The following is a 27,002-nucleotide window of genomic DNA, read 5'->3' as shown; positions in this document are numbered from 1 at the left end:
CGTCTCTCTGCACAATAATAAAATTACTTTGGTTTAAAGTCAGTTCCACATGCATGTAAAAAATACATTTTCAGCTTTATTGAATTCTTCAGAAATAAGCCTTGATGAAAGCTTTGGCTCGCTTTAAACATGATATTTGTTGCTTTGCTGCTCCAGAGGACACTCTCATTTTTAACCTTTGTGTTCAGGCCACCCACTGAAACTAACGCTGCTCCTCTCAAAGCTGCTGCACATTATGATGCTCCGAGATCACTTTAATAAAGCTCTGATCGGTGTTCACATCTGTAAGACGCTGAAGGCTGTGAGACTGAACTACAGCACTGACGCTGCAAAAAGACAGAAGGGCGCTTCGAAGGCATCGATACTAACTCGCTTCAACCTTTAAGTTTGTCTTCATGGCTTTGTCTCTGTGCCTGACCAGAGGTCAATATCTCAGCGCCGAGGACAGGAGAAGGAACGAAGTGGGTCGATTCTAATTATGAAACAGGTGTTGTGAATGAATATTTTATGTAAAGCGGCAGCGGCTGTGTTTGTTCTCTGGGCAAACCCATCCACCTACAGGTGTAGCTGTTTCATCTGAGGCATGACTGCCATTAGGAGAGAGTTTACTCTTTTCTTTGCAGCATTTTATTTGATTTATCACTAGTTACATTAATAAAGTCACATTTGATGCTTTTCATAACATATTTCTTGCTATATCAAAGAAGCCTTTTGGCTTTTTAGTGTTGTGAGCAATGATGCAGTAGCAGTGTATTTTCAAGCCACCTAACTAGGTTAGCACTGTTGCCTCCCAGCAGGAAGGTCCTGGGTTCACCATCGGGCCTTCCTGTCTGGAGTTTGCATGTTCTCCCTGTGTCTGCGTGGGTTCTCCGGGTACTCTGGGTACTCCGGCATCCTCCGGCATCCTCCCACAGTCCAAAGACATGCAGTTAGTGTGCCTAGGTTCATATGTGAGTCTAAGTTGCCCTCCTCCAGAAGGCTTCCTCAGTTCTCAAACTAAAAGGTGGTTGAGAACCGAAGAAGCCTTCCAGGTGAGAGGTGAAAAAAGGTCCAGTCGCCCTTTTTTTCCAGCTCCACAGATGTCACTTGTAATGGGCGTGGAAATCCACTGGCTAGTCTGGACCGAGATTCCTATTCCTATCTGCTGGTTTGTACAGCATGTAAATGGAAAGAGTTGCTTTTAAATGCTCTCTTGCTGATTTGACTTTTGCAGAAACAGTAAAACATAAAGCAGCCGTGCATCCTTCATTTTTCAGTTAACTCAGGAAATAGAAAGAGAGAGAATCACAAATAAAAAGAGCGAGCAAGACTGAGAGGGGCTATATTTGGAAGCGGCACTGCCTTGTACTGTACGGGTATGTAATAAATCTGTTGTGCCATAATAGTGAATGGTGTGTCGCATAGAGCACTTTGTGCGTGTGGGGGTGTGTGTGTGTGTGTGTGTGTGTGTGTGAGAGGATGAATGGTGGCCTGTCTCGTCCTCCCGTACTGCTACTCCTCACTAATTGGTCGTCGGCTTAAGTGCTGCTGCTGCATTATTCTCCAGATGGGATGAAGGGAGGGAAGGAGGGGAAGAGGAAGGAGGGAGAGGAAGCAAAGGAAGAGGGACAGAGGGGAGCGGAGCGATGACTGATGGGTGAGATGAAGCTGGATCGAAGGACACGTGAATCAAAAGAAGGGGGGTGGAGGCCCGAGAGATGGAGTGAGAGAAGGAGATGGAGGACAGAGGGTATAATGTGTGAGTGGAGGAACGCAGGCTGAGGAAAGGAGAGCAGAACGAGTTCAGGTCACGTGTTTCAAACGTCTTCCATCCAGTTTTTTAATCATTCATAGCCTTAGTTTAGCCTCTAAATAAGAAGTAAACACTTGAAGGACTCTTTGTATATGTGAGCATTTATGTTCTTGTTGAGCTCACACGTCTGCACCCTGTTGGGCTGATTTTGTGTTGTCTCTGCCGCTCGTGTTGTTTTCTATTTTTAGGCCGTGTTGTGTTTTTGAGTCTCGGTGCTGCTTCGTCTCTTGTCACATTAACTTTGCTGCTGCAAATTCAGAATTTATCCCATAGGTCAAGTACAGCGCTTATTTTAAAAATGTACCCATTTACTGTGAAAATGGAATTTGGTTTTAAAGTTTTTATCTTTTTTTTTTTTTTTTTTTTTTTTTTTATTAAAAAAAAATTATTATTATTATTAAAAAAAAAAAAAAAAAAAAAAGTTTTTATCTTAACGGCATCTTTCAGCAGTTCTAATCTGCACGCTCCTGCTTGAGATGTCTCCCAGTGTTTTTTTGCAGCGCATTGGCTGCCAAACATTGTTAGAGCTTTACGATAAAAAAGTCTCTGTAAGAGCCAGAGGTGATTTATTTTAGTTTAAACTGATGATTGCATTTGGGAAAGAAACTCACATTTGTTTGTGTCTGCAGTTTTCTTGTTCCTGGATCAAATCTGGGTTTGGCTTGATGCAGCTTTACTCTGTGGGACCCTGGCACAATTCTTCACATGACTTTAACTGGGTTGTTATTATTTCTTTACAGTCTCCAGACAAGAGCACACCTATGAGCAGCTTTTATTCTGAAACTATAACACATTTTAAAATTTGGGTGAAACAAGAAAGCTGCAATGGCAACTTTAAAGTTTTCTATATGGCTCTTTCATGGCTTTCCAGCACAATGAAACGAGTTCCCCAGTGACCTCTAACATGTGCTGTGCCCTACACGAGTGCACGTATGTGGGGGGAGGAGAGGGGGGAGAGCTACCCATGTCTTCTGAAGGGGGAGAGGAGAGGAATGAGATGCTTTGGCCAAGACACAGCAGTAACTCTCAACTCTGTTCATTAGACAGGCTCTGTTATTCCCAGCACACACACACACACACACACACACACACACACACACACACACACACACACACACACACACACACACACACACGGGCTCTTGCAGCAGGTGGGCCTTTTGATTTGTCACCCAGGAAGAACCGTGTCTCATTTGCATACAGATGCCCCCTTCAGAGCAGAGGAAGGGTGCGTGCGCGTGCACACATCCACACATGTCCTCCTCTCCTCCCCTTCAGACCGAGGCTCATACAACCCTCTCTTTCTTTCTTTTTCTCTCTCTCACTTGTCTCCCTTCCTCCCCTCTTTCTGTCCAGTTCTTACTGGCTTTGTCCCAGGAGATTAGAAACCATGCCTGTGTGTATGTGTGTGTCTGTGTGTCTATAAATATTTTCTTGATTTTTTTATGCACATTCTGTGCACAAGGCTGTAAATGTTGTTTTTTTTACAGTATGCCGAGTGCATATATTGTGTACGAGTGCATGTGAATTCATGCATGTGCATCCGCCTGCACGCGTAAATCTTGAGGCTCCTGCACCTTGCATCTGTTCAAGCTGGCAGAGCTTTCAGGAGTCTCGTGTGCCGATGTCAAACAACGGCGGCTTGTTTGCCGACCCCTGAAAACACTGAACTGATACACACATTCAAACACACCAAGACAACAAGAATGAGAGCTGAATTTCAAACCAAATAAATACTTGGAAACCGCAGTGGAGTTTAAAGTAGTGGGGGAAAAAAAGAGCGTTAATGCAGCTGGGCTGGACAGAGCACAGGATGATGTGAAATTAAGCTTTACAAGGACAACTATTCACAGTGTAGATGGCTGTTATTTCCATAATGCATCATACTGACACCCACAGCCAAAAACCTTCTTCATCTATTTCAAAGTAAAAAGCAAATCTGCAGATCTCCATCCAGCCTTTATTTTATTCTTCTGTTGTTAAATGAAGTTTAAAAGATTACAACAAAGCTCACTGTTTTGATTTTGGGTTTTTGGAGTTATTATTTTCATTTTTATGCTTTATTGATTCCAAGCTTTATTTTCTCAAAATGAAAGAGAGTCCTGGCCAGAACTACAACTGCAAACAGGCTGCCATAAACACGCTGTGCATTTGGTGGCTTCTTTGTACAAACATGTTCATTCTTAAAAATGTTTCTGTTCTTTGCAGGAGTCCATCTGAACCCTACAAACCAACGGGAACACCACAGTGATGAGAAACTTCATGCTATGATTGGCTCTGGGTTAGCGATGACATCAGAGAGTCCACGGCTGCAGCAACAGCTCTGGGAAGCTGCTGGGAGTGTTTAGTGTCACTGCTGATGCCTCGCTTTAGTGAAAGCATGTGACTACAGCAATTTTATCTCTGGCTCTAATTTTGCTTCTTACAAAAACCCTGACTGTGAATATTATTTTAGAGATGGTTGTAGTAAATTTGGGTCATATAAATACGTTTCACCCCTTTTTGATACCTGCCAAACCCTCGCTGGATGCTCAAAGCTAAACTGGACACATATGAAGGCACTTAAATCCTGACCCAGCACTGTTTTTCCACGTGCTTTGAGGTTATACAAAGTACAGGCAGCAACGGAGTGAAACCACAGAAAGACACATGCATGTTATATTTCAGTGGATATTCATCATCAGCAACTCAGAATGATCTTTCAAACAAAGCACAAGCAATGTTTTATGATTGTGTCTCAGTTTCTCAGTGCTTGGTTGGGGTTAGAGAAGGTTTGTGGCCTTGGTCAAGTAATTTAGAGCATTAGATGGGACTCTTTGGATTTTTCTGTTTAACAACACTGTGTTAGCCAACCCCCCCCCCCAAAACTTAGCCAAAGTTCTAGCAGCATAGCCCTTATTCTCCTCATGCGTTCTCCCTACTACAGCTGTGGTACACAAGGAAGTCCCAATGCTGGAAACACAGCAAAGTGCAAGTAACCAAACCTCAGATCGGGACAGTACAAGCAGGCGGACACACACACACACACACACACACACACACACACACTGCTCAGGCCACATGTCACATCAGTGCAGCATTAAGACTTTAGACAAATACAATTTCACCACTGATCCTGTAATCCTGATTTCTGGTGGGCTGGGTCTGTGTGTGTGTGTGTGTGTGTGTGTGTGTGTGTGTGTGTGTGTGTGTGTGTGTGTGTTGGGGGGGGTTAACCCAGTAAAAGCCCCACACTCCCCGAGGATTTAAAAACACAGACAAGACGAACTCAGAGCCATTAACACACGAGCAAAGGGAGAACGCTCCTTTATATGAACAATCTGTTTCACAACACTGACACAAATTAACTCAGTTTCAGTGCACAGAAACCAGCAGAAGGCAGCTATACTCAGTCACCTTATAGCAACAGTCCATGTGTTTAAATATAATAAAAATGATGATGACTGAAAATGGCTGAGATAATAAAATTCCTTAATGGCTCACAACACTTTGTACTGATGCATCTATTCACTTAGACACACTCCCTGCATACTTCATTTCTTTTGTGAGGATAGCTGGCTAAATGGATAAGTAGATCCATCCATCCATGTTTCATTTTCCAGTTCTGTGACTGGTCTGACTGACTCTTATTTCTGTATCTATCCATCCATCATCTGTGGCTTTTCAAGCATATCAGCACCTTCTTATAAGACTTAAACAGCGTTCTATATCTTAAATTTCTAGTTCAGTTATTCTGGCATGTATGATGAAAGCAGTCAGGATTTAATAAATACATTTAAATACATTTGAATTGTGACCTTTTCCTGTTGCTGTTGGCTTTAATTGATCTTTGACCAACATGTGAAGAAAGGTTTTTGCTTCAAGTTTGTATTCAACATAATATCTTCATATCTCAGTGAAACAGATACCATACTGCAAAGGTGAATTTCAGACACTGTAAACAATGGTATATTTAGCAGTTTGTGTCATTAATTTGAATTCTTGACTTTTAAGTAAGTATTGCTTTCCATACTCCAGCATCCATCCATAGGTAGCAGAGGTTGTGGTGTCTTACCGGGGTAGAAGTCTTTGGATTTGGACAATTTGATGGTGGCGCCAGTTTCTTTCTGCAGCTGGACGATGGTCTGACCTCCTTTCCCGATGATTGAACCCGCCGCATAGCTGGGAATCAAAACCTTCAGGAAGTACTCGCCTTCCTCTGCAGCAGGAAAAAGGAAACAGGAAGTCAGAGACAGCTACTGCGGCTCATGTTGTTTTTAATACAAATACAAAGCTGAAAAAGAAGAATATTAGAAAAAGCTACAGTATGCATTTAAACCTTTGCCCTCATGCGTGCCTTTAGAGTGGATATTTTTTCTTGCAGGCCAAATTGTTACTTCAAACATCGCCGTCGGCCCAGAATTTCACAATCAGTGCATCAGTAGTGTGTAAACTGTGAAGTGGAAGGAAAGTGTTTGTCAGTAATCACAGTCTGACAGAACAGATGCGAGTCGGCGCTGCATCGCGACGCCAAAGCAGAATTCTTTGTCTTTCATCCCCCCTCCCCGGCTCCCTCCTAAGCGGCCGTCCAAGGCTTCCCGAAGCTGCATAAATCCACCCGATCACATCAAATGATGACTGTTATCCATGACAACTAATTATTTCTATAATCTGATGATTCCCTGCCAGAGTTATCTCTCCCCATTCTCTGTTTGTCCAATCGCACGAGCCTCTAAACACTCTCCCCAGATTGGTCTGATCTAATTTCAGCCTTGGGCCCGAGGAATCTGGTCCTCGTCATCGTCTTGGCATGGGGGGGGGGCTGCACATCAGTTTTACTATTTAAGCTAATCAGATTCAAACGATGCTCTTGTGGACACATAGCACCACACAGTCACACACATGCACTGATTAACATGTGCATAAATAAACACAAAGCGGGCCGGCGCACATCCAGATATTTTATTATTTCGATATTTTTCCCCGCTTACGTGGAGCTGTACCTGCTTTGAGGAATACAGTATAAACTGTGGATATGAAAAGAAGATGTCTTCTCTTTCATCCAGCCGTGGGTTGACTGTTTTCAGCTTTTCTGGAAAAATGCATCTGTCTCAGCAGCCTGAAGGTGGAGAAGGAGGAGGCCTCCAACAGAACAGAACAGCAAGCCTTCCTTTTTAAAGGGCTTCAACCAAATCAGCTTTTAGAGCCAGATTTAGCCACGATTTTCTCCTCAGGTTGTTGTCCCGTCTCCAGGCTGATGCTTTGGTTTCGTCCAATCTTTAATTTTTATTTTTTAAATGATTTGTGTAAATAATCAATCATAAGCTTCAACCGTTAAGTCCTACCCACAGTCATACTGCTAGTTTTAACATCTTAACCCTGATTCCTCCTCCTGTGCTTTTAATTTGAAATGTAATTGATTTAAAGTATCAGCATATTTATCTAACTTTCCGTACTGCTAACAGCTGCCTCTGATTGTTAACATCTGGCCTAATGTGCCAATAACGATGATAAATGATTATGTCTTGAGAGGCAGTGTTTTCTTTTAGCAGCTAAAATCTGCAGAGCAACTCTCTAAGCTCTAATTTCTGGCTCTTTAATAAATATTTGATAAGCACCATCATTATTCAAAGCTGCAACTGGATTTCTGCAGCTAGGTGAGTCTGCACGAGCGTGTTCTGCAGTTTGTTGAAGGAAAGTGTGAAATGAAGCTTAAATGTACTTCACCAAAAGCCTCCACGGTGACCGTCTGCTGTCACACAAATGTTAGATTTGCATGTGAATGGAAAACAACCTACAGCTCCAGGTGTGCTGAACTGACGTAATAAGGTCTGACATTTTCAAGTTAATGTTTTTGGTTTGTGAGAAATCACAAAGTAAAGGAGAAAGGGGATAAACCAAAAGGTCAAAGCACACCTTAATCGATTTGTGCTGGTTCAGAGTGAGGATACGTTCGCCGACGTGCTGACCTGAACTTTCAACCTTTTCACTGCAGCCTGCAGAAAACGAGAGCGCGCAAACACGCCGTTCCTCCTCTCAAAGAGGCGGGGCCTTGTTTTTCTACAGGATCAACATGCTGTAGGTCAGCCAGAGAGACAAAACTAGCCCCCCAAAGAATTAAGGTTACAAAAATCCAGGGGGGTCATTTTGTAAATTTCATTAGGCTTAATAAACGGCTTAAATCCATCCCAAATTTTTATTTTTATTTTTGAAGCTATAGGACATTAATTTTTTTTACACTGAAATTGTCAAATTCAGATTCCATGTTTCCAAAAACAGTTCTAAACAAATAGTTAATCATATCTCACTATAATGATGTTTTTGAAAAACATTTATTATAAATGCCAATTTGTTTGATTTTTGTATATATTATGTTCATGTCATCATCCCCTGTGAATGCAATGTTGTTTGCGTTACAATGTTAAACGTACGTTGCTCATGTCGAACCTGACAGTCGGCAAAATTTGTATCCGTGACAGAATTTTGTTCGCCTCTGCACTAAATTCTTAAATATCACAGATGCACAGACAGACAGACAGACAGACAGACAGACAGACAGACAGACAGATAGATAGACAGACAGATAGATAGACAGACAGATAGATAGATAGATAGATAGATAGATAGATAGATAGATAGATAGATAGATAGATAGATAGATAGATAGATAGATAGATAGATAGATAGATAGATAGATAGATAGAGTCGGTACCAGACGTACTAGTTGGTTAGCCTAATTATTAAGCTTTCGTTATTTTCTCATATTCAATGATGTGTGAACATCGTTCTTCATTGTTTGGAGTATAATGCACAGTGTTCATAATGCGCGATGTTCGGTGCCGCACAGTTAAGCAGCATTTAAAGTGCGATTTATTATAGAAGAACGCGATTAATGGTTTCAAATGCCTTTGTTTAGACAGCTTTTGACATTGTCCATTAAACAGGCAAAAAAATTTATTTTATATCTGAGTGTTTCTTGGTTTTAGACTACTTGGTTAGTCTAATTTTTTTCCCCTTGTTTAGTCGACTGTTAAATTATTTGCCTGAAACATCCCTAATAGATAGATAGACACCGCGTCAGCAGGGAGGCCCTGGCTTATCTCTTGCCTGGACACTTCCCTAAAGTCATTCCCTGTTTTTGGTCTTTCCTTCCTATCTGCACTGCACCTATGTAATAAAGGCTTAATGCAACACACTTATTCTTTTACAGGAACCTGTTTATTACCTTTTGCACATTTTATACAGTAATGTCTCCTTTTCATTGGCTAATAAAACAGTGAAATATAAAAAGTGCTAATCTAAACAAACTGCAGAGAGACTGTGACACAAAAACTATTTTTTAATTTATTTATTATTGTGTTATTGGAGTAACATCAGTCATCTCAGAGCCCACAGATATTTACCAGCTGCCTCCAGTATGAATAAAGGCAGTTTTTATGTGTTTTTGAAACCCATAAGGTCTAAACTATGACTCAAATCAGTTACTTCTGTCAGTAATTACAATCATGAAAGGAAATAAAACGGACAATGAATTACAGATTTAAGAGCGATACTTTCAATCAACAGATTATATACTCATATTTTTCAATCTTCAATATCAACTTTATGAGGCTGCAAATCCACAGCCACTGTTCTTCTCTCCAAACCGCCTCATTCAGATGTGTCCACGCTGCCTCCCTCACAGCATTTTTCATATTTGATGATCCAGGACAGATATCCTCCAGAGGCAGATTAAAATAGGATTACTGTTAGGGGCGCAGGGTGCAGCACCTCGTAACTCAACTCTTTGTCTTTCACTCAGGTGAACAACTGGAGACACTGAAGTACAAACATGCACATCCACCTAAAATACTGCGAGCCCAGCGTTGATGATGGGATCCATCCAGATAGATACTTTATCCCATGCAGTTAGTCTGACTCTTATTAAAAGCCTTTTAATAGCTCTAACTCCCTTTAAATCCCTACAACACAAAACAACAGCAGAAAGGAGGCGTCTGCGACATCTGACTATAAAAGCATTTAATTAGTAAAATGCCCCACAGACCCCCACAGGCGTTGGCAGTTTATACAGCTGATCGAGCCCCTGCTCAGTTTGATTATGTACAGTCGTTCAGCAGAAACATGCTGGAAGCTTGCTGAGGTCTGCACACCACAAACAATTATAAAGAAGTTTTCTAAACAGGTGCAATAAAGCGAGAGAAACACTAATCACAGCAGATGGATTCCAGTGTCGAACGCCAAACAGAGCCTCAAACTTTCCTCCAAGATCACAGGTGATGTTACATAATCTCAAACTAATGATTTTAACACCCATGTGGCACCCACACATGTGTTTTCACTTATTTTGCACAATTAGATCAGACCTCTTCTCTCACAAGCCGGACTCGGATAATTCCACATTTAGGTCGAGCAGCAGAGACGGAAATATTCACGGCTCAGAGCGGCCGGACTGAGCGAGGCTTATAAAGACGTAAATTGGTCTAATTATAAAGGATGACTGACTTTTTCAGGCACTCTGTGTTAGTGAGTGTCAAGTCAGAAATCATTTAGAACGTTTCTCGCTCATAATGATGATTTATGTGTTGGCTTTGGCATAATTTGCAACTCTGAAGCTGATCATAGCCATCGCTCGATATCACATGAACGTGGAATAACTGCAGCTCGGAGCCATTTGCAGACTGCACTGTAATCTCATTATAAACTGTAAAGTTTAAATCTGTGTTAACACTGATGAAGTCAAAAAACACTCCATCGTGGACGCGGCGAGATCAGGTTCCCCGCCGAGTTCATAATGGCGGTTTACAGTGCGCGTACTCCAACAACAAATGTGCTACCGTTCTGTATAGAACACAAGCTGACAGTATAACACTGTACTTGTAACTACAATGTTATTTTAGTGTTCTAAAATAACATTATAGTTTCATGTGACACGTTACTCTGCCTGTCCTCTCCATCAATGCACTTTCTCAGTTTTCTTGAACTATGATGCTTTATTGCCACACACACACACACACACACACACACACACACACACACACACACACACACACACACACACACACACACACACACACACACACACACACACACACACACACACACACTTATGGAAACACTGCACTGAACATTTTAACAGCCTCCTGTGTTACACTGTATCCACCTGTGCAGCAACTTCGAAGAGTCTGATTTATAGTCTGATTTATAGTCTGATTTATAGTTACTCATTCGCTGTAAAACTGATTACTTGACTCCAGCTCACACTCCATACTTGTCTGTTGGGAGTCGGTGTACTTTCTTTGAAAGACTAAATTTGTTGTCTCTTTATGTTTTTCAGCCTTTTGTCCTGCTTCAAACTGTCTGGGTTGTAAAACGATTGCAGTGTTACTGGGTGGGCTCTGTTCTCATCTCTGAGTGTTCAGCCAAGTCAAAGCATGAGCACACAGACAGGAAACCTGAAACTCCCCTGCCCTTCCTCAGCTCTGCTAGTGATGAAATACAAACTGCAGACAGCTCGCACATGGATGCAACGGAGAGCAAAGCCAAGCTCACCTCAGTTTACTCACTTTTGGTTAATAATAACCAAATTATTAAAGTCAATAAGGTTTAACCTCTTCCTGTGTAATCTGTTTACTAGCAATCAAACATTTTTCGGGAATTTATTTGCTACATTTTGTACCAAATATATTGTAGAACTCCAACATGAAGATACCTGCACAGTAATGGTCTTCTCATTAATCTCCTCAGGTTTTACTGTCCTACTGTACATTTATTTATCTATCATCACTTCTCTCTACCTAATGCACCAATCTTTAAAAAAGTGGCTCTGCAGGCAGGCTGTGGTTTGAAAGGTCAGAACCTAACAGCTCATGTGCACAACTAGTGAGTGCAAAATGATTAATCTCCATAATATTAGTGCTTCTTCTGCAGCCTGCTAAAGCTGAACATGAACTGAACACAGTTGTGTTTTGGTTGTGAGTTTAAGGAGGTTTTTAAGCACGAGCACGTTACTTTCTGTTGTCTGTCTTAATATTTTCATTTCAATAACAAAACTCTGTTGTTGGGAATCTCAGTAATTAGCTGCAAACAGCAACAACAATGACGTAAGGTTTTTCGTGCCATCTTGAGCTTGAGAAAAGGTCACATGGTTGTGTCCTAAAACTGTCTTTTGTTTCCTCCTCTTCACTTTTTCTGTTCTCCCTCCTCCCCTCCAGTGATCCTTCCTTTTCCCTCTTCCCCTCATCCTTTCCTTCCTCTTGCATCTTCTTGGCTCGTCTCTTTCACAATCCTAGCCCTCTCCTCTCCTCTCCTCTCCTCTCCTCTCCTCTCCTCTCCTCTCCTCTCCTCTCCTCTCCTCTCCTCTCCTCCTCTCCTCTCCTCTCCTCTCCTCTCCTCTCCTCTCCTCTCCGTGCTGCAGTGACCCACTTTGACTACGAAGCCTTGGACTGACCTGCTTTAGATAGAGCCTGGCTAATTATAACCAGCCTGTATTAATAAGGCAAGGGAATTGGTAAATATGAACCACACACACACACACATATGCGCGCGCGCACACACACACACACACACACACACACACACACACACACAAAGCAGATCCAAGCACACACTCAGAAACACCTCCTCAACAAAAAGATAGTTTCCGACATCCCATAAACAAGCCTACACACCTTGGCAACATGACTCATCATGTATAAGAGGACGTAACGAGTGCCTCGTTTTCATCATTTGAATCTGTTGCACGGTAACGCTCGTACCTGTTACCATGGCAAGCATTAGAAAAAAAATTATATATGCACAGAACAGGACACCCACCAAAAAAATGAAAAAATAAATATTTTAGACTGATCACCAGTTATTTCGCTCACAGATATTCTCATGTCTTATATTTATTAAATAGCAGCTTTCCACACTAGCAATGTGTCATAATAATATAAACTCAGTGTCCATGTTTATCAAGCCTGCCCACTAAGCTGATGACATACAGTTGAACTGTATCATTAAAAGCACCGCAGAGCTCCGGTGTTCACTGGTAAACAGGCTTATGTAACACAGATGGAGAAAAAAATGTTTTATCAGGTTTGACAACTGCTGTGACTCAATTTTCAAAAATGTGAATTTCTTCATATGAAAAAATAAAAACTGTGCAGAACTACCTGCCTCCTCCTCCCACGCTGCTCCATAGTTTACAGGAAGAGTTGTACCAACATTCCTCAAGTTTTATGTGCTTTTTTAAAGCCTCCACCACATAAACATCCACAAAAACTTTAGAAGCTATCTATGCATCCTTCGGCATCTTTTTAAAGCTTTTTCTCATTTCAAAGTCATAGCTCTTAATGTGCAGCATGAAGACACCCAAGACACATCAGTGGTGTCTGAACTCTGCTCTGAGAAAAAGTTCTGTCATACAAGACGTCACAAAATCATATTAGCAGTTTAAATATGACCCCCCTGCTAAAAACTAAAAGCAAACCACAAATGCGGGATAACCACGACGCTCCTGGTGTTTCCCAGTCCAGTGTGACCCTGCACACAAACAGCAGTTTGCTTATAGTCTCATTGCAGTTTTGGAAAAGCTCATTTCTCCACCTGTCACAGCTGCAAACTCCAATGATGCAGCCTTCAGAGTCACTCCACATCCCAGGGATACAGGTGATATTCCTCATCTGCTCAACCATAACGAGCAGCTGGAGGCTCTCCTGGCTGTACCTGACCCGCCGACGTCAACCTCGAACCCCAGCAGAGGTCACACAAAGCTCACCCACACGTTGCGCCCTCTCAAAGCTCAGCGAATTAAACAGCGGTGCTCGTGGGTGTTTGTTTATTTGAAAAGGTTCAGATAATGCTTTGGGAAAAATGTTCAGTTTCTAGAAAGTTACCAATATAATAATTTTGATGATGGTAAAAGAGGGCAGAGTCTCCACAGAGGTCGTCCCAAAAACACGGCAGTCAAACGTGCTGCGGCTTGCGGCAGCGTCGGGGCGCTTTAAAAACCTAATGTCGCTGCATGATGTCAGATCACTGTTCTCTGCTACTATTTTGTGCAATTTTTGAAATGAAGAATCCCCCCCCGTGCAGCGACTCTTTCATGCTGACAGCATAATGAGCATGTAAACTTTCAGTCCAAATAAGAACAGGATAAACACCATAATTACAGCAGTGGTGACTGTTACTGATTAGTTCCTACTGTTTTATCTATCAGAAAGTATGGAGGGGGGGCTCTGCGGGGTTCCTAAAAGGATACGCTTCAGGATACCATGATGACCTTGTTGTCACAGACGGAGCTGTGAGCTATTAAACGGAACATTTATAAGCTGAAACTTTATTTGAATGCGGTGTGAGTTTGGCACTCAAACAGCAGCTGTCCAGGTGTGCACAGGTCTGAGGGAGGGCGAAGGTTTGACTCCGTGCTTCTGTTTGTCGTTTGTCAACAACAATCAGGAGCAACACGATGTTCTGCTCGAGAACCAGGTTACAAAAATCCATCCAAAGCTCGTGCCTCAGCGTTTGTCTGTTCAGTGCATCAATTTAACCTGTCGCACGCTGAAAACAATGACATCAAACTCGTCTGCCTGTTGTTGTGATCTGAACACCTGTCTAGATATTCTTGTTTTAAAGTGTGCAGGAGTCACTGAGGGACTCAGTAACTATTTATTATTATTAAAGGGGTCTATTATGCTTTTCTTATTTCCTGTCATAAATATACTTTTACAATGTTTCCTGTTCATATAAAACACAAGCGAAGATTCAAATAATAGGCTCAGTGTGTACAGAGTATCAGACTGATGGTCATCTCAGGTACGCAGCTCCGCCCACCTGTTGTTCCAGTCTCATGTTGGGGCTGAAGTATCGTTTTGAACTGTGAACTATAGTAAAACAAGAGTCCAGGAGCTGGATATGAACATGTCCATTTCAGTGATATTCCAGGAAAACCATCGAGTAACTCCAGGTTTTGGTTAACTTAGCCGCGGTGTGACTGAGCAGAGCCGTCTGAAACAATGAGCAGATGATCATCTCATCTACACTCCAGCACTGCTATAATGGGCTAATATGGATAATATTGGCGTGTGCACTGGTCAGGCTTCCTTTACAGATTTATAATTTCATTCCTTCAATAAACCGTTCACAGCTGCCTCTAACTCAGAGCTGCAGACGTCCACTTAGTTTACGCCTTAAAGTTATTTTTAAAAACATGCACACTTTCCTCCAGTGCCCTGATTCACATTGATAACTCATTCCTGTTCAGCTGTTGTGTTATGTAAACTGTACACAACACAACAGCTGAGCAGCAACGAGCTCAATACATGCCTTAAATAGGAGCTAATAATCCCTTTAATTTTTGCAGTACAAAAGCATTTATGTCGGACTTCAGCTTCCAGCGCTCACACGAAGCCACAAGATTCCCTCAACACAAACCGCAAACACACACATACAGTTTTAAACAGCCAATTAAAACACTGGGACTAGAAAACGGAGGGATCAGAACTTTAAACCACCGACTACTAAAGAAGAGAGTAGGTAATGGTGTGTGTAGATGTGGGTGTGTTTGTGTAGATGTGGAGCAGCTGGGTAACTACGGGGTTCCCTGCTGGTTGCTGTGATGAGGGTCTTTGTTTTCACGCTGCAGTTTAGTTACAATACACACAGGAAGTGCACACATCTCCTGTTTTTGATGAAAGACTCGCATCTTTTTCTGTGTGATGTAATCAAGCTGTGGATAACCCAAGACTCCCATAAAGTCTGTCATATATATATATATATATAATTTTTTTAGATGTTTCTCTGCAATGTTCATCTTTAAGTCTCTGTGGGTCAAGAAAGGCCAGTCTCAGCATGTATAAATAATAAATCCTTCATCACGATGGCATATCTGGATGAGTAAACAGTCCATTCTGTTGCTAAGGCCCCTGCAGACCCGCCAGGCCCAGAATAGGCTCTCCATACTGGGGGATCGGGGGCTCAAATCCCAGGATCTGGTGTCCACAGGCCTACAGAGGCAGCGTAGCAGGATCACAAACCCTTTCTCAGGTTCTGTTACTTTTAATCACATGCTTCACTCAAACAAGCACACCTACAGTCACCTCTTCACTGATGCTTTAGTGTGTCAATTATGTCCAGGCATTTCTGGCAGTTATGCTCTATTCCCCTGACACTCTGTCATATTCAGTCTTGGGTTTTATGCAAAAACACTCCTGACCAGAGAAAATCCAGAAAACCTGCCGCCTGGTTCTGATTCAGAATTAAGAGATTTGTAGTTACAGGAACGACATGCTCGCAGCGATGTTCTGAAATGCTGAAATTTTACAGTTAAAACTGGGTAAAGTAGGTTATGTTACTCTTTACCAGGAACACTGCATGATATTTGCTGGTAAATCCCTGCATTGGTGTCTTTCTGACATAACCGACAAAAATAATAGAAAGATCTAAAATATGTGGGTCTGTTACAGTCTTCAGTTGCTGACTGAAGGAAAAAAATCTTCTCTCTTTTTTGTTGTTGTTTTTGTGTTGCTGTAAAACCCACTGCAGGAGATTCATAATAAAAACTATGAGTTAGTGAGGACGTGTCGGGCTGGCATTAAAAGCAGAATAAAGGTGGAAAACAACGAGGACTCATTAAAACCAGATCGAGTCCTATCTCTAAATCAGCTTTATTAGTGCACTTAAAAAAACTTAGAAAAAGTAAATTAAACCAACTGAATTAAAAAGGTCAAGTGTTAATTTTAATAATTAAAATATGTTTAAAATTTAGGAGCCACAACGTTTTGATAGCGTTTGATCAGAATGAAAAAAGCATCAAAATCAGGGTTAATCTGGATTTCAGTTGTACACTCCAACAATGGCCTCAATCCCCCTTTAGATACTTTTTCCACTCTGAGCAGATTAAATATCTGCGGGAAGCTCTGGAAACCCGACGATAATGACACATATCAGTACCAAATACCCCTGTCTGTCTTTATGAAATAATATGGGTCAAATGTAAATATGGATCCCACATGAGGGAGAGACGTCTTAAGACTAGCAGTGTGAGCACGGCCTTAGATGATGGGGGGGGGCTCTGGTATGGAGGTCCACAGCTCTGGGGACTTGGAAAATATTCATCTCCCCTAAGCAGGGAGAGGTAAGGGGGGGCAGGCTTTGTCTAACACACCCCCCTCCAGTCCTCTTTTGTTGGAAGCAAGTACTCACACACACACACACACACACACACACACACACACACGTAAAGCACTCCAGCAGCGAGGCTCTGACCAGCTGTCTTCGTTCTGAGAGACGGCCATCGTCGCTCACAAACACCAAGAACTCGCAGAGCAAAGCGAGCAGGAGGAAGCGTCTCTCTTTCTTTCTCTTTCATTTCTCTCCAGCGGCCAAATCTTTCATTTCAGTCGCTGCTTCGGCCGAATGAAAGGAGCTTTAATTTTGTTTTAATTGCTTGATTAAAAACCTATCAACAACTCAAAAGTTTGTACATCTAAAGCTTAAAGTCGACATCAACAAATCACACGAGGCTGCCTAAAAAAACATCCCTAAAGGCATCTGGATGAGTCCAGAGGCAGCAGCATACACACACTGTCAGCAATCATTTAAATCTCAATTTAAAAATTTAAATATCAATTTCAAAATGATGCTGAAGGGGCTCGGGTTACATGAAAACAATTTCACCACAGAAATTAGAACAAATTACAAAATGATAAAAGTCTGTTACAGGAACACCTGAAGAGAGAAAATAATTACAGAAACAGAGCGAATGACTTCCTCCACCTGTTTGTCACATGCGTGAAAGAGCACTCTGAGATAAGAGCAACACCGTGCTGCAGAGTTTCAGTCTGAATGGCGGTTTAGGGAGAACCAATCAGATGCCTCTGTACTGCCTCCATACTTGCTGTCATCAGGGCGTCTGCGTAGAAATGGAAGCAGACGCAGCGACTACGCTGACAAAGATAGCCGAGGCGGCCGCCTTCTTTCTCTCTGCTGTGAGCGTGTGTGAAAAGCGGTGTGTATTGTTCATAGACCAAGGCTATTTCAGAGGAGGGGGCCCTTCCAGTTGTCCTCCCTGCATCGGCCCTTTCATCGCTCCCTCATCCATATTTATCGCCGCTCTGCTCTCTTCACCTATCGGTGCCCAGCTAGCTGTGACCGATCTCTCGCTACACCAATCACATGCCTCCCTTTGTGGGAACATCACCATCTCTCAGCGCCTTCACCCCACCCTGTACAATGGCTTCTTTGCTTTTTTTTTTTTTTTTTTTTTTTTGACGCAGTGGCTTAAAAAAAAGAAGAAGAGGAGCGAGTAGAGGAGAAGGAGAAGGAGAACTGCAGCTACTGGTGGCAGATTCAAGTCGATGGCGGCTGCAAATCGATTGACAGCCTCGGAAACAGTTGCCGAGTGAGCGTCGTCGATAGCAGGCAGCGATTGATGAACGGGGGGGTGGATGGGGGCTGAAATGATGGGAGGACGAGGGTGAAGGAGGACAGGAGGAGGAGGAGGAGGAGAGTCAGTGGTGATGGTCTGAATAGAGCATGATTAGTATGGATGAAGAGCAGGGGAAGATGGAAAGAATGAAAGCGGGAGAGAGGAGAGGGTGCGGGCGAGGAACGCTTACGAGTGAACAAAACAGGCGTGTCGCAGACGGGAGCGCCGCATTCTGCTCCTCGCACTAAAGAACGAGTGGGAGCTCATTATAGTTTCCAAAAATATCGTGTTTTGTGTTTAACAGCAGGATATTTGTGTCTATTTTGTAAGAAAGCATCAACAGTTGTAACATCTTAACACTTATTTCTATGCAATCTGGCTGAGAGTGCAGCAGCTCCAGCAGCACTTAGGACCCAAACTCAGTCCGGTTGGTGTCGGGGATTCTTCCTCCTCGACCAGACAGCCGATCAATGCGAGGAGGACTGCCCTCCTTTGTATGGACGGCCCAAAAAAAGATGCACAGCAACAGAAACCACTCAGATCAATAGCATCAAAGGCCTCGTCTCATACAGCCAAGGCTCAGGTCACAGCATGGCCCTGTGTATGTTACTGTAAGTGCAATCTATCAGTGACACACCACAGCTCTCTCATTAAACTTCATCTTTACACACACACACACACACACACACACACACACACACACACACACACACACACACACACACACACACACACACAGAAATCTTTGAGTGTATTGCTAGTCTAGTCCCCTAATGTTACTTGGCAAGGGCACTCCAGGCCCCTCCTTCTCCTTCCATTTACTAAATGAATGTATTATATCTCACAGGCAGCAGAGAAGACAAAGGAAAAAGAAAACACATGAAGAACTTCTAATTAAAGGCCTGAGAGCGTCTGCACACGAGGTCATCAAACTTATCCAGCCCGATAAACCCGCAGAGCTCCGTCACACTCATGTTTGTTTCCTGACCATGAATATCAATAATAAAAAAAAAAAAAAACACATTGAATTTATTTTGTCCTTACATAAGTCTTCTTTATGGCTTATCCAAGCACAGGTTTTCCCCCTGAAAGCTGCATTTATTTTGAATGGACTGAATCAGAACCATTTCTATTAGCTTGAAAGGCTGTTCTTGGGTATTTGTAAGTACTGGTTATATTTATTACCCTATGGTCTTACAGGATATGTTTGCCATCTTAAGAGGATTAAAATGTATGATAAAAATGCAGCTTCCAGGACACTTTAATAAGAGAATATGAATCAGTGACACTGGATTTTTACCAACTTATTTTGAAGTGGCTCCGGTGCATTACACATAAAGAAAATAGTTCAAATTAATAAAATGATTTTTTTGGAAAGACCAACAGCTAAAAATTAAATGTAAAACCATGCACTGCACATAAATAATGCCAGCCTGTTCTTACTGTGAGTCTTTGCACTCATCATTGATAATTGGAGTGATTTAGGAAGATATTTAAGGTGATTGAATAATTTTGGCTGCTTGATAAGCACTGGACTGCAGACCAAACTGTACCCATGTGATTGTCTAACATGGAAGGATTTTTCACTCCAAAAATATAAAGTTAAATTATAATAAAAAAAATGAAAATGCTGAACCTTGGGGGGCAGCAAATGTATGAATTATGAAATTACTGGAAGATTTTTATCCTTTGAATTCATCATGATCAAGTCTGGCTTTGTAAATAATCTATTTAGCCTATGAAACTTGATTAAATATGAATGAGCTCATTAAATGTCTCTGATCATATATGTGCATGATGAAAGGCAACTCTGAGTTTCTTTAATATCCAGGAGAGCCCTGCTGGACGCGGCGCGGGGAGAGGGAGGCGCAGAGATAAGAATGGGCTCGGGCTGCTGGATTAAAGCCGTGGTGGGGGTGGGAGCATGTGAACAGCAGTGACTGCAGCTCCTCATTGATCTTTCCGTCTTTAAGACCTTCAGCTTTTCATAAGGCATAGCTGTGATTTATGACCTGCAGGGTTATAGCTGTCCCGTATCTACAGTCTGACAGCACACCAGCTCCTTCTCTCTGTCGCCTGCCATTTCCTTCACTCACACACACACACACACACACACACACACACACACTGGAAAACTCCAGGTCCATCTCATCATTTTTGAGTCAAATGCATACTCTCACTTCTAATCCACGCAGCAGATCTGAGTGATATGACAGGAAATGCCCTGGCATTAAAACTTACATCTGGATATATTTATAAGCCGCAGCTGTTGGATGAAAAAAATTAAGGTAGATAAAGGTAAATTTCCCTGATTTAAAAGTTTTCTTCTCTCTTTCACAGATCTACTCAGTGAGCTCCAGAATCCCTGTTCAGTCCCTGCAGCAGCTGCACGGTGCACGCCGCAGCCCTCATTCGGCACACTTGAAACACTGCGAACAGCGAATGAACGTTTCAGCAATACATCGGCAGTCATAAACCCAAATGCTTTGATGGCATGGCTAGCATGAGGTCAAAGGTCATCATCTGAGCAGTAATGTTGAGCATCATGACAAAAGAAACACTGGATTTGCATAAAAAGCATGACAATGAATGTTATGGAACTGGTAACATACAATATAAAAAACATCAGCATGCATTATCCTGAATCATGAGCAGGATATGAGGGTGTTAAATGTTGCTTTAAATCCTATTTAAATATCAGGCTCTGCAGCAGTCAGACCACCTCATTAAAGGCCCTGCATATATTTTTTATTTTGTTTTACTTCAGATTTTTGCACATAAAGTTTGTGTTGTCACCACTGAATCAGTCCTGCATTGAAGAATATTACAGTAAATATTATAAAACAGGTAGAAGATCAAAATCAAAGTCTGTCTTACCATGAGTCTCAGTTTCTTGGTGAGGGAATACAATGCCTTCAGTTTCAAATAGGGGCTGCAGGAAGGCCACTACAGAGAGAGGAAGCACAGGGGTGGGGGGTGTGTGGTGTAAGCTAATCATACATAGAAACAACCATTATTATGATCTCTTAGCACTACTTTGACTTCCAAATTTACAACTGCAGCATGGGTGCAGCTTAAAATATCAAATACAAAAATTAAAAATACGGCTTCAGCCTGGCTGAAATCAGCCATTTCACGGTGAATGTTTCCTTCTCCATCAAGAGCCAGACACACAAACACTTTAAGTATCTTATTCTAAGGAAAAAATTAGACACTATGATCCAAATAATTCCAGCTGGAAATATCAGTCATTTCAGACCAAATTCTCAGATTAAAATTGGAACAAAAATGCACAAAATTTCACAACAAAGTAGAATTTACTGTCAGACCCACAACCAAGCTCTGATTCCTCTTTGTTGCTGTAGTGAAGTGTGTGTGTGTGTGTGTGTGTGTGTGTGTGTGTGTGTATGTGTGTGTGTGTGTGTGTGTGTGTGTGTGTGTGTGTGCATTTTCAACCTAACGTTATCGGCTCATCAGCCTGATGTTGCTGGCTGACCGGGCAGCAGTGCGGCCAGCCTCTGTGCTTGAGTCTGTTCAGCTGTGCTCATCATCATCATCATCATCATCACTGCTCCAACCTTTTAATTTGTCTAAATGGACAAGCGGCCTGACCGTTACGCAGGCAGGAAGAAGGCCCCCAGAGGGGCAGCCTGGGCTCTTTACATACAGTGAGGAGGAGCCTTTAGTGCTCTGAGTGCTGCATCGATCTGGAGTTAAACACTGCTGGCTAACCTGCAGCTCACACCTCCTCGGCCGGACTCCCCCTCTGTCTCTCTCTCTCTGTCTAATCATTACTCCTGAGGAGGCTGTCATGGAGGATCTGTTAGAAATAGCTGTTCTCTTCTCTTCTATCCTCACCAGGACCAGGTCATACAAAAATCTACCAAAAAGATGGCACTCAGTAATCCGGCGGAGTCTGCTTAGCTCGCACTGAACTCGAGTCTGTTTTTAAATTTCAGATTATGCCACCTGTCATTGCCATCTAAAAGGGACAGGCCACTTAAGCTCTGTGGACCTACGAGAGTTTCTGTTCAGATCATATTACAGCAGCCACAACACCAAACGAGTGAAGCCAAACCTTCTGATCATTTCCAATCGAGACTGAGAAAGTAGGACAATAATGAGCTCAGTCATGCTCACGATGGAGGTTCCTCTTTAACATACCTGCAGAATTACATGCAGTAAAAATTAATTTCTTTTTCTTTTTTTAGGAGACTTAATTTAACAGGCACTGGTCGTTTTACTTTAAACACATTTCACAGTTTAAAATAATACATTTAAATAGTGTTTTTAAGGCCCTGGTGAGAATGATGTTTGGGGCTAAATACGGAATATTTTAACATAAGTCAAAATATAACAAACTCCACATTAGATAACAGCCATGTAACTCGGGCTAAAATCATTCTAACTGTAGGATTGCAAATATGAAATCCTCCGTTTGATTTAACTGTCTGCGCTGAGAGATCAGGTCCCCCTAAAATCTAAAGAATCTAATCAGGGTATTTCACGGGGTGTGTTGTGCCCACCCCCAGAATCTTCAGCAGCATATTAAAAACTCTCCTAAATCTTTATCATCTTTTTTTGCTGAGTATAAATAGCACATTTAAAGGTGTATTGTATGTCCAAATGTCCATGATGGGGTGCATGGTCAGGATAGGCTACTGATGGTTGTAATGATGGGAATGCTTGGCGCATGACAGCATGTAAACAAAAACCAAATATGGTGATTACCATGGTGACATATCCATATTTCATCAAACCAGAGAATAGAAGAAGAAACATCGTCGGACAATTTAGTGGAAAAAAATAATAAAGTGCTCCTTCTAGCCGCAGGATATTAAAATGAGGACAACAAAGCATGATAAAAATATCCTCTCTCTGACATACTGCAATAACACAGGCTGTCGCATTCTAAGCTGCTCTGGATTCCCCTTGTTCTCCGCAGCTCACCGCAGGCCTGCTGTTAATATGAGTCCGCTTGTTTATCCGCTTGTGTAACTGTACACAAAGCGGCGATGGTGGCTGATGTGTGAGATTATCACAAGGTCATCCGTCGTCGGGATGAGACGCTGCGATCACGCACCAGCCCGATCCGGCTTTCGCTTGTTTACATCCTTATTTTGGCTCCAGCATGGCCGCTGAAGCTGCGCGTAAATCTTAAGACGCAATAAAAACACCCAATTCGGCTGATGCAAAGAGGCTAAATCATCCAGGATGTGCATGAGGGGAAGCGTCGGCTTCCCTCCAAATACCCCCCCCCCCCCCCCCCCCAAGTCCCTCTCATTGTTTCATTTCCATCAAATGCGGCGACCCGTGATTATTTTAATACTGATGGAAAATGACTGTCGCTTACGACGAAGCGAATAAAAAAAAGCGGCCTCTCTAAATTTAGCCTACATCGTTTTATTTTGAACTCAGAAATCTATGAATTTGTCCTTCCACCGTGCCACGGCGCACATCAAGAATCAGATCAACCTGCTCCCCGTTCCCTCTGCCTGCCTCAGGACGAAGCAACATTCACCGAAACCCGAACAGCTCCCCGCATCCCCAGCGCTACTCTTACCTCCCGTGTTTGTGCGTTTGGTGCTGCTGGCCTCCGTTGGGGTCTCCAGGGGTCTTTTACGTGAGTCCGGGGGATCGGACTCCATGTGTGGCTGCTGATTATGATGGTGAGGATTTGAGAAAATGCCGTTTTGCTGTACTGCTCCGCCGGCCATCATTTTCGAGCTTGCTCTTGGATGCTTAGGCTGCGTTTGCGTTTAAATCCCCCCTTTCCGTTTTTTTACGCAGCGTAGCCGTGTAGATGAGTCCTTGGAGAGGGCAAAAGCGATTTAGGAATTGGAAAATACGCCTGTTTCTTACGAACGGGGTAGGTTAGCTGCGCGTTTCTCCGTGGTGCGCCGTGCGTACAGAGAGATGCTGCGCAGGAACAGAAAGAAAGAAACGCTGGAGCGGCTCAGAGAGGGAAAAATAGGAAACCACTGCAGATGGAGTGTCTTCTAGGCTACTCAAAACGTGCAAATGGAGCGTCACAGTTCCATCAACCTTCAAATAAGTGGGCTAGGATATGTGTATCATTCCGCTGCAACCAGTACTCATGTCGGGCTGTACAGGATGGTGGCGCTCCTCTGCAATAGCCAGCGAAACGGAACAATAAATAAAACAAAACAAAAACACAACCGAAGCGCGAAGAGGCGAAATCAACCGAGGAAAGAAGAAAGGAACGGGAGATCGGTGAAGCAATAATAATGATAATAATAGAAAGAAAAAAAAATCCGATTCTGAGGCTATTATAATTTCTCTCTTCTTATCCTTTCCTGGCTCCAGTCGTGAAGACACCCGGGGGTGACGGGTGGGTGAGAAAAGTCCGGACACTCGGAGCTGGAGGAAGACACGGAGAAAGAGACGTTTTGTCCTGCTCGTTCTCTCGGTGAAGATGCTGCAGTCTTGCGTTCAGAGCATCCCTTCGCTGACTGGCTGCTGAAGGAAGCGCAGGGGAGCGGTTGACGTCACAAGTCCTCGTGATGCCTTCGCTATTTTTTGCAAACTCGGATTTCTCGCATTTCAACGTAAAAGCGTCTCTTGTTATCTTTGTTCAGTCCCCTGTTTCACGGGACGAGTTGTCGCTTTGCAAAATGTGCAGTTTGTTTATATTTGTATTCATCAGTTTCCCACACTGTGCTGCATCATTCAGTTTTCACCAGCTCATGAGCCGAGACTCCAGGCTGTAGATTTCACTGAAACGTATGAGGTCGAATAAAGCACAGTAAGCAAAAACATCTGATGCTGACCTTAAACAAGCCAAAGATAAACGGTGCATATTGTGCGCAAACAGTCAAACTGTACCCCAGCTACATGCGCTCCAAGCTGACGATAACTTATTTTCGACAGCAAGTGAAGGCATCACGAGAGAAAGCGAAAAATTGAGAGGGAGAGAGAGACGCCTCCACCAAGACGCGATTGGCCGAAGCTGGAGGCTGCATTGCTCCCGAAAAACGAAAAGGACTCGGATATGTTCTGCCGGCGGAGTCACATGACGGAGAGCGAAGGATGCGGCGGGTTTTTACTCCGTTACACCAGCGGCAAATGCAATTACGGCTGAACGGGAGCTTGAAGGTCCCGCTGCGGCTGTTTGACGGTCTGTAGCGCTGTCTGTCAGAAGGCCCAGGTAGCCTCAAACACACGTGGAAACCTGCAGGAGAGCTCGCCAACAGTTTTCTGCCTTCAATTAAATTAGCAGGTGGAATTAAACTGGCAAGAGGGTGAAGGGTGTTTTAATGACTTAAGAAGGAATGACATGAATAAACAGGGTATTTTTTTTTAAATCTGTTTTGTTCATATTTGTCATTTGCCAGATTTTTGTGTCGATAGCGCGTGGATCAATGCAGATGACCCACAGGCCAGACTGTGGGCCTGTTTGCCCCCCTCCCCTTTTTTCTTTTCACATATTTGGCACTTTTGCATCAATATTATGCAACAATAATAAAAACAGCCTTACAGCATAGGAATTACGTAACCTGAGCCTGGCCCACCTGTCCCCTCCGCTGCTCTGTATGACCCACCTGTGTGTGCTGCGCCTGACATCTCTGCGTCGCTCTGCCTGGGTCTGAAGAGGGATCCTCCAGCACTGTGAGCTGTGTGAGAGAGCTATACCCGCCTCACTATTTCTCCCTCTCTCACGCACACACACACTCACACATTTGGCAAATTCTCACACACGCACACTCAGAGAGACACGCAAATATCTTCAACCCCCTCTCTCCTTCTCTGTCCAGTGCTCTATAGATGCCGGTCGTCCTCAGTGCCTCCTGTAGATTGTAGTCAAGGTGACATTGTCCTGCCTGTTCACACACATGTGCACACACGCACATTCGCACAGAGCAGCCACTCACACTATTTCACATCACCATGAGAGACACACCGGTGAGCCAGACTCCTGCCCTGGAAATACGTGGCAAATCCAAGGCAGATGGATCCCAAACTGCAGTCTGAAACAGACTCTGCACCACAAATAGCAAGAACTGCTCAGAAGGCCTGGGTGATGCGGACACCTAACTGTATGAGCTGCAGTGAGCAGCTGAACTGGAGCACAGTTTCAGCCGGACCCACACATTTATACATTTGGAGCAGAGGCAAAATCTGCTGGAAGCTCAATTTTGAGGATCCCGTGCAGCCAGATCGCCCATGCTGCTGCTGCTGCTGCTGCTGCTGCATATGGAAAAAGTGAAGTAAGCCCATAAGCAGTAAAGCACACAGACTAGCAGCATTCTTGAGTTTTTATTAGTTCAGGGCTAAGAGCAGATGTTAGTGAAATGGTTGTCAGAGATTTGGTTCTGCAAAGCCCTCTTCAGCGTTGGATAGTGACCTCAAACACTCAAAGCAGCTTTCAAAGTCGCCACAAACTATCCCGAGCAACGTGGAAGCACGAGGTTACTGTCACAACCCAGCTTCCCCTCTGTGTCATAATCCAAATGCAAATCTTATTCGGAGTCTCACACACAAATTTTTCTCACGGAAAAAGTTACAAACAGGATTTTTTTTCTTTTTCTGAGCCAAAGCCTGGAATTCCCAGTAGTCAAAAAATGTTATGTAGTGACTCAAGGATAAGAGAAAAGAGCAGCTGAGACACAAGTCGGCCGAATGGCCCACCGAGAACGTATAAAAGGTCTTAAATTTGATATAAATATTTAATCCTATAATGGCACAATGAGTCTCTTAATTAAAACAGCCTCAGTTTCTGCTCTGTTAATTCAAAGAGACACTGTATCCAGTCTTTTTTAAGGAGTAAACCATCCTGAGCAGGTGTGACGTGCTCACACTTAT

At 43.0% G+C, this 27,002-nt stretch overlaps 1 protein-coding gene across 2 annotated transcripts in view; it reads right to left on the bottom strand.

Annotated features, from left to right (window-relative positions):
- Nucleotides 1–24,638, bottom strand: part of nova2 (NOVA alternative splicing regulator 2) — a 78,143-nt gene extending 53,505 nt beyond the window's left edge. Inside the window, exons 1-3 of one of the 2 annotated variants that reach the window (XM_030743527.1) lie at nt 23,743–24,637; nt 21,057–21,125; nt 5,847–5,990 (exon numbers count right to left, since the gene is read on the bottom strand). In XM_030743527.1, the coding sequence (XP_030599387.1) occupies nt 5,847–5,990; nt 21,057–21,125; nt 23,743–23,899 (370 nt within the window). In that variant the 5' untranslated portion in view covers nt 23,900–24,637. Of the gene's footprint in view, nt 1–5,846; nt 5,991–21,056; nt 21,126–23,742 lie in introns of both variants that reach the window. The other variant, XM_030743528.1, reaches the window with a different exon arrangement.
- Between the last annotated feature and the right edge of the window lie 2,364 nt (nt 24,639–27,002).

Source organism: Archocentrus centrarchus, chromosome 13 (assembly GCF_007364275.1).
Source record: "Archocentrus centrarchus isolate MPI-CPG fArcCen1 chromosome 13, fArcCen1, whole genome shotgun sequence".
Taxonomy (NCBI): domain Eukaryota; kingdom Metazoa; phylum Chordata; class Actinopteri; order Cichliformes; family Cichlidae; genus Archocentrus; species Archocentrus centrarchus.
Note: the sequence above shows the minus strand (reverse complement) of the source record. Positions and strands in the feature narration are given on the sequence as shown.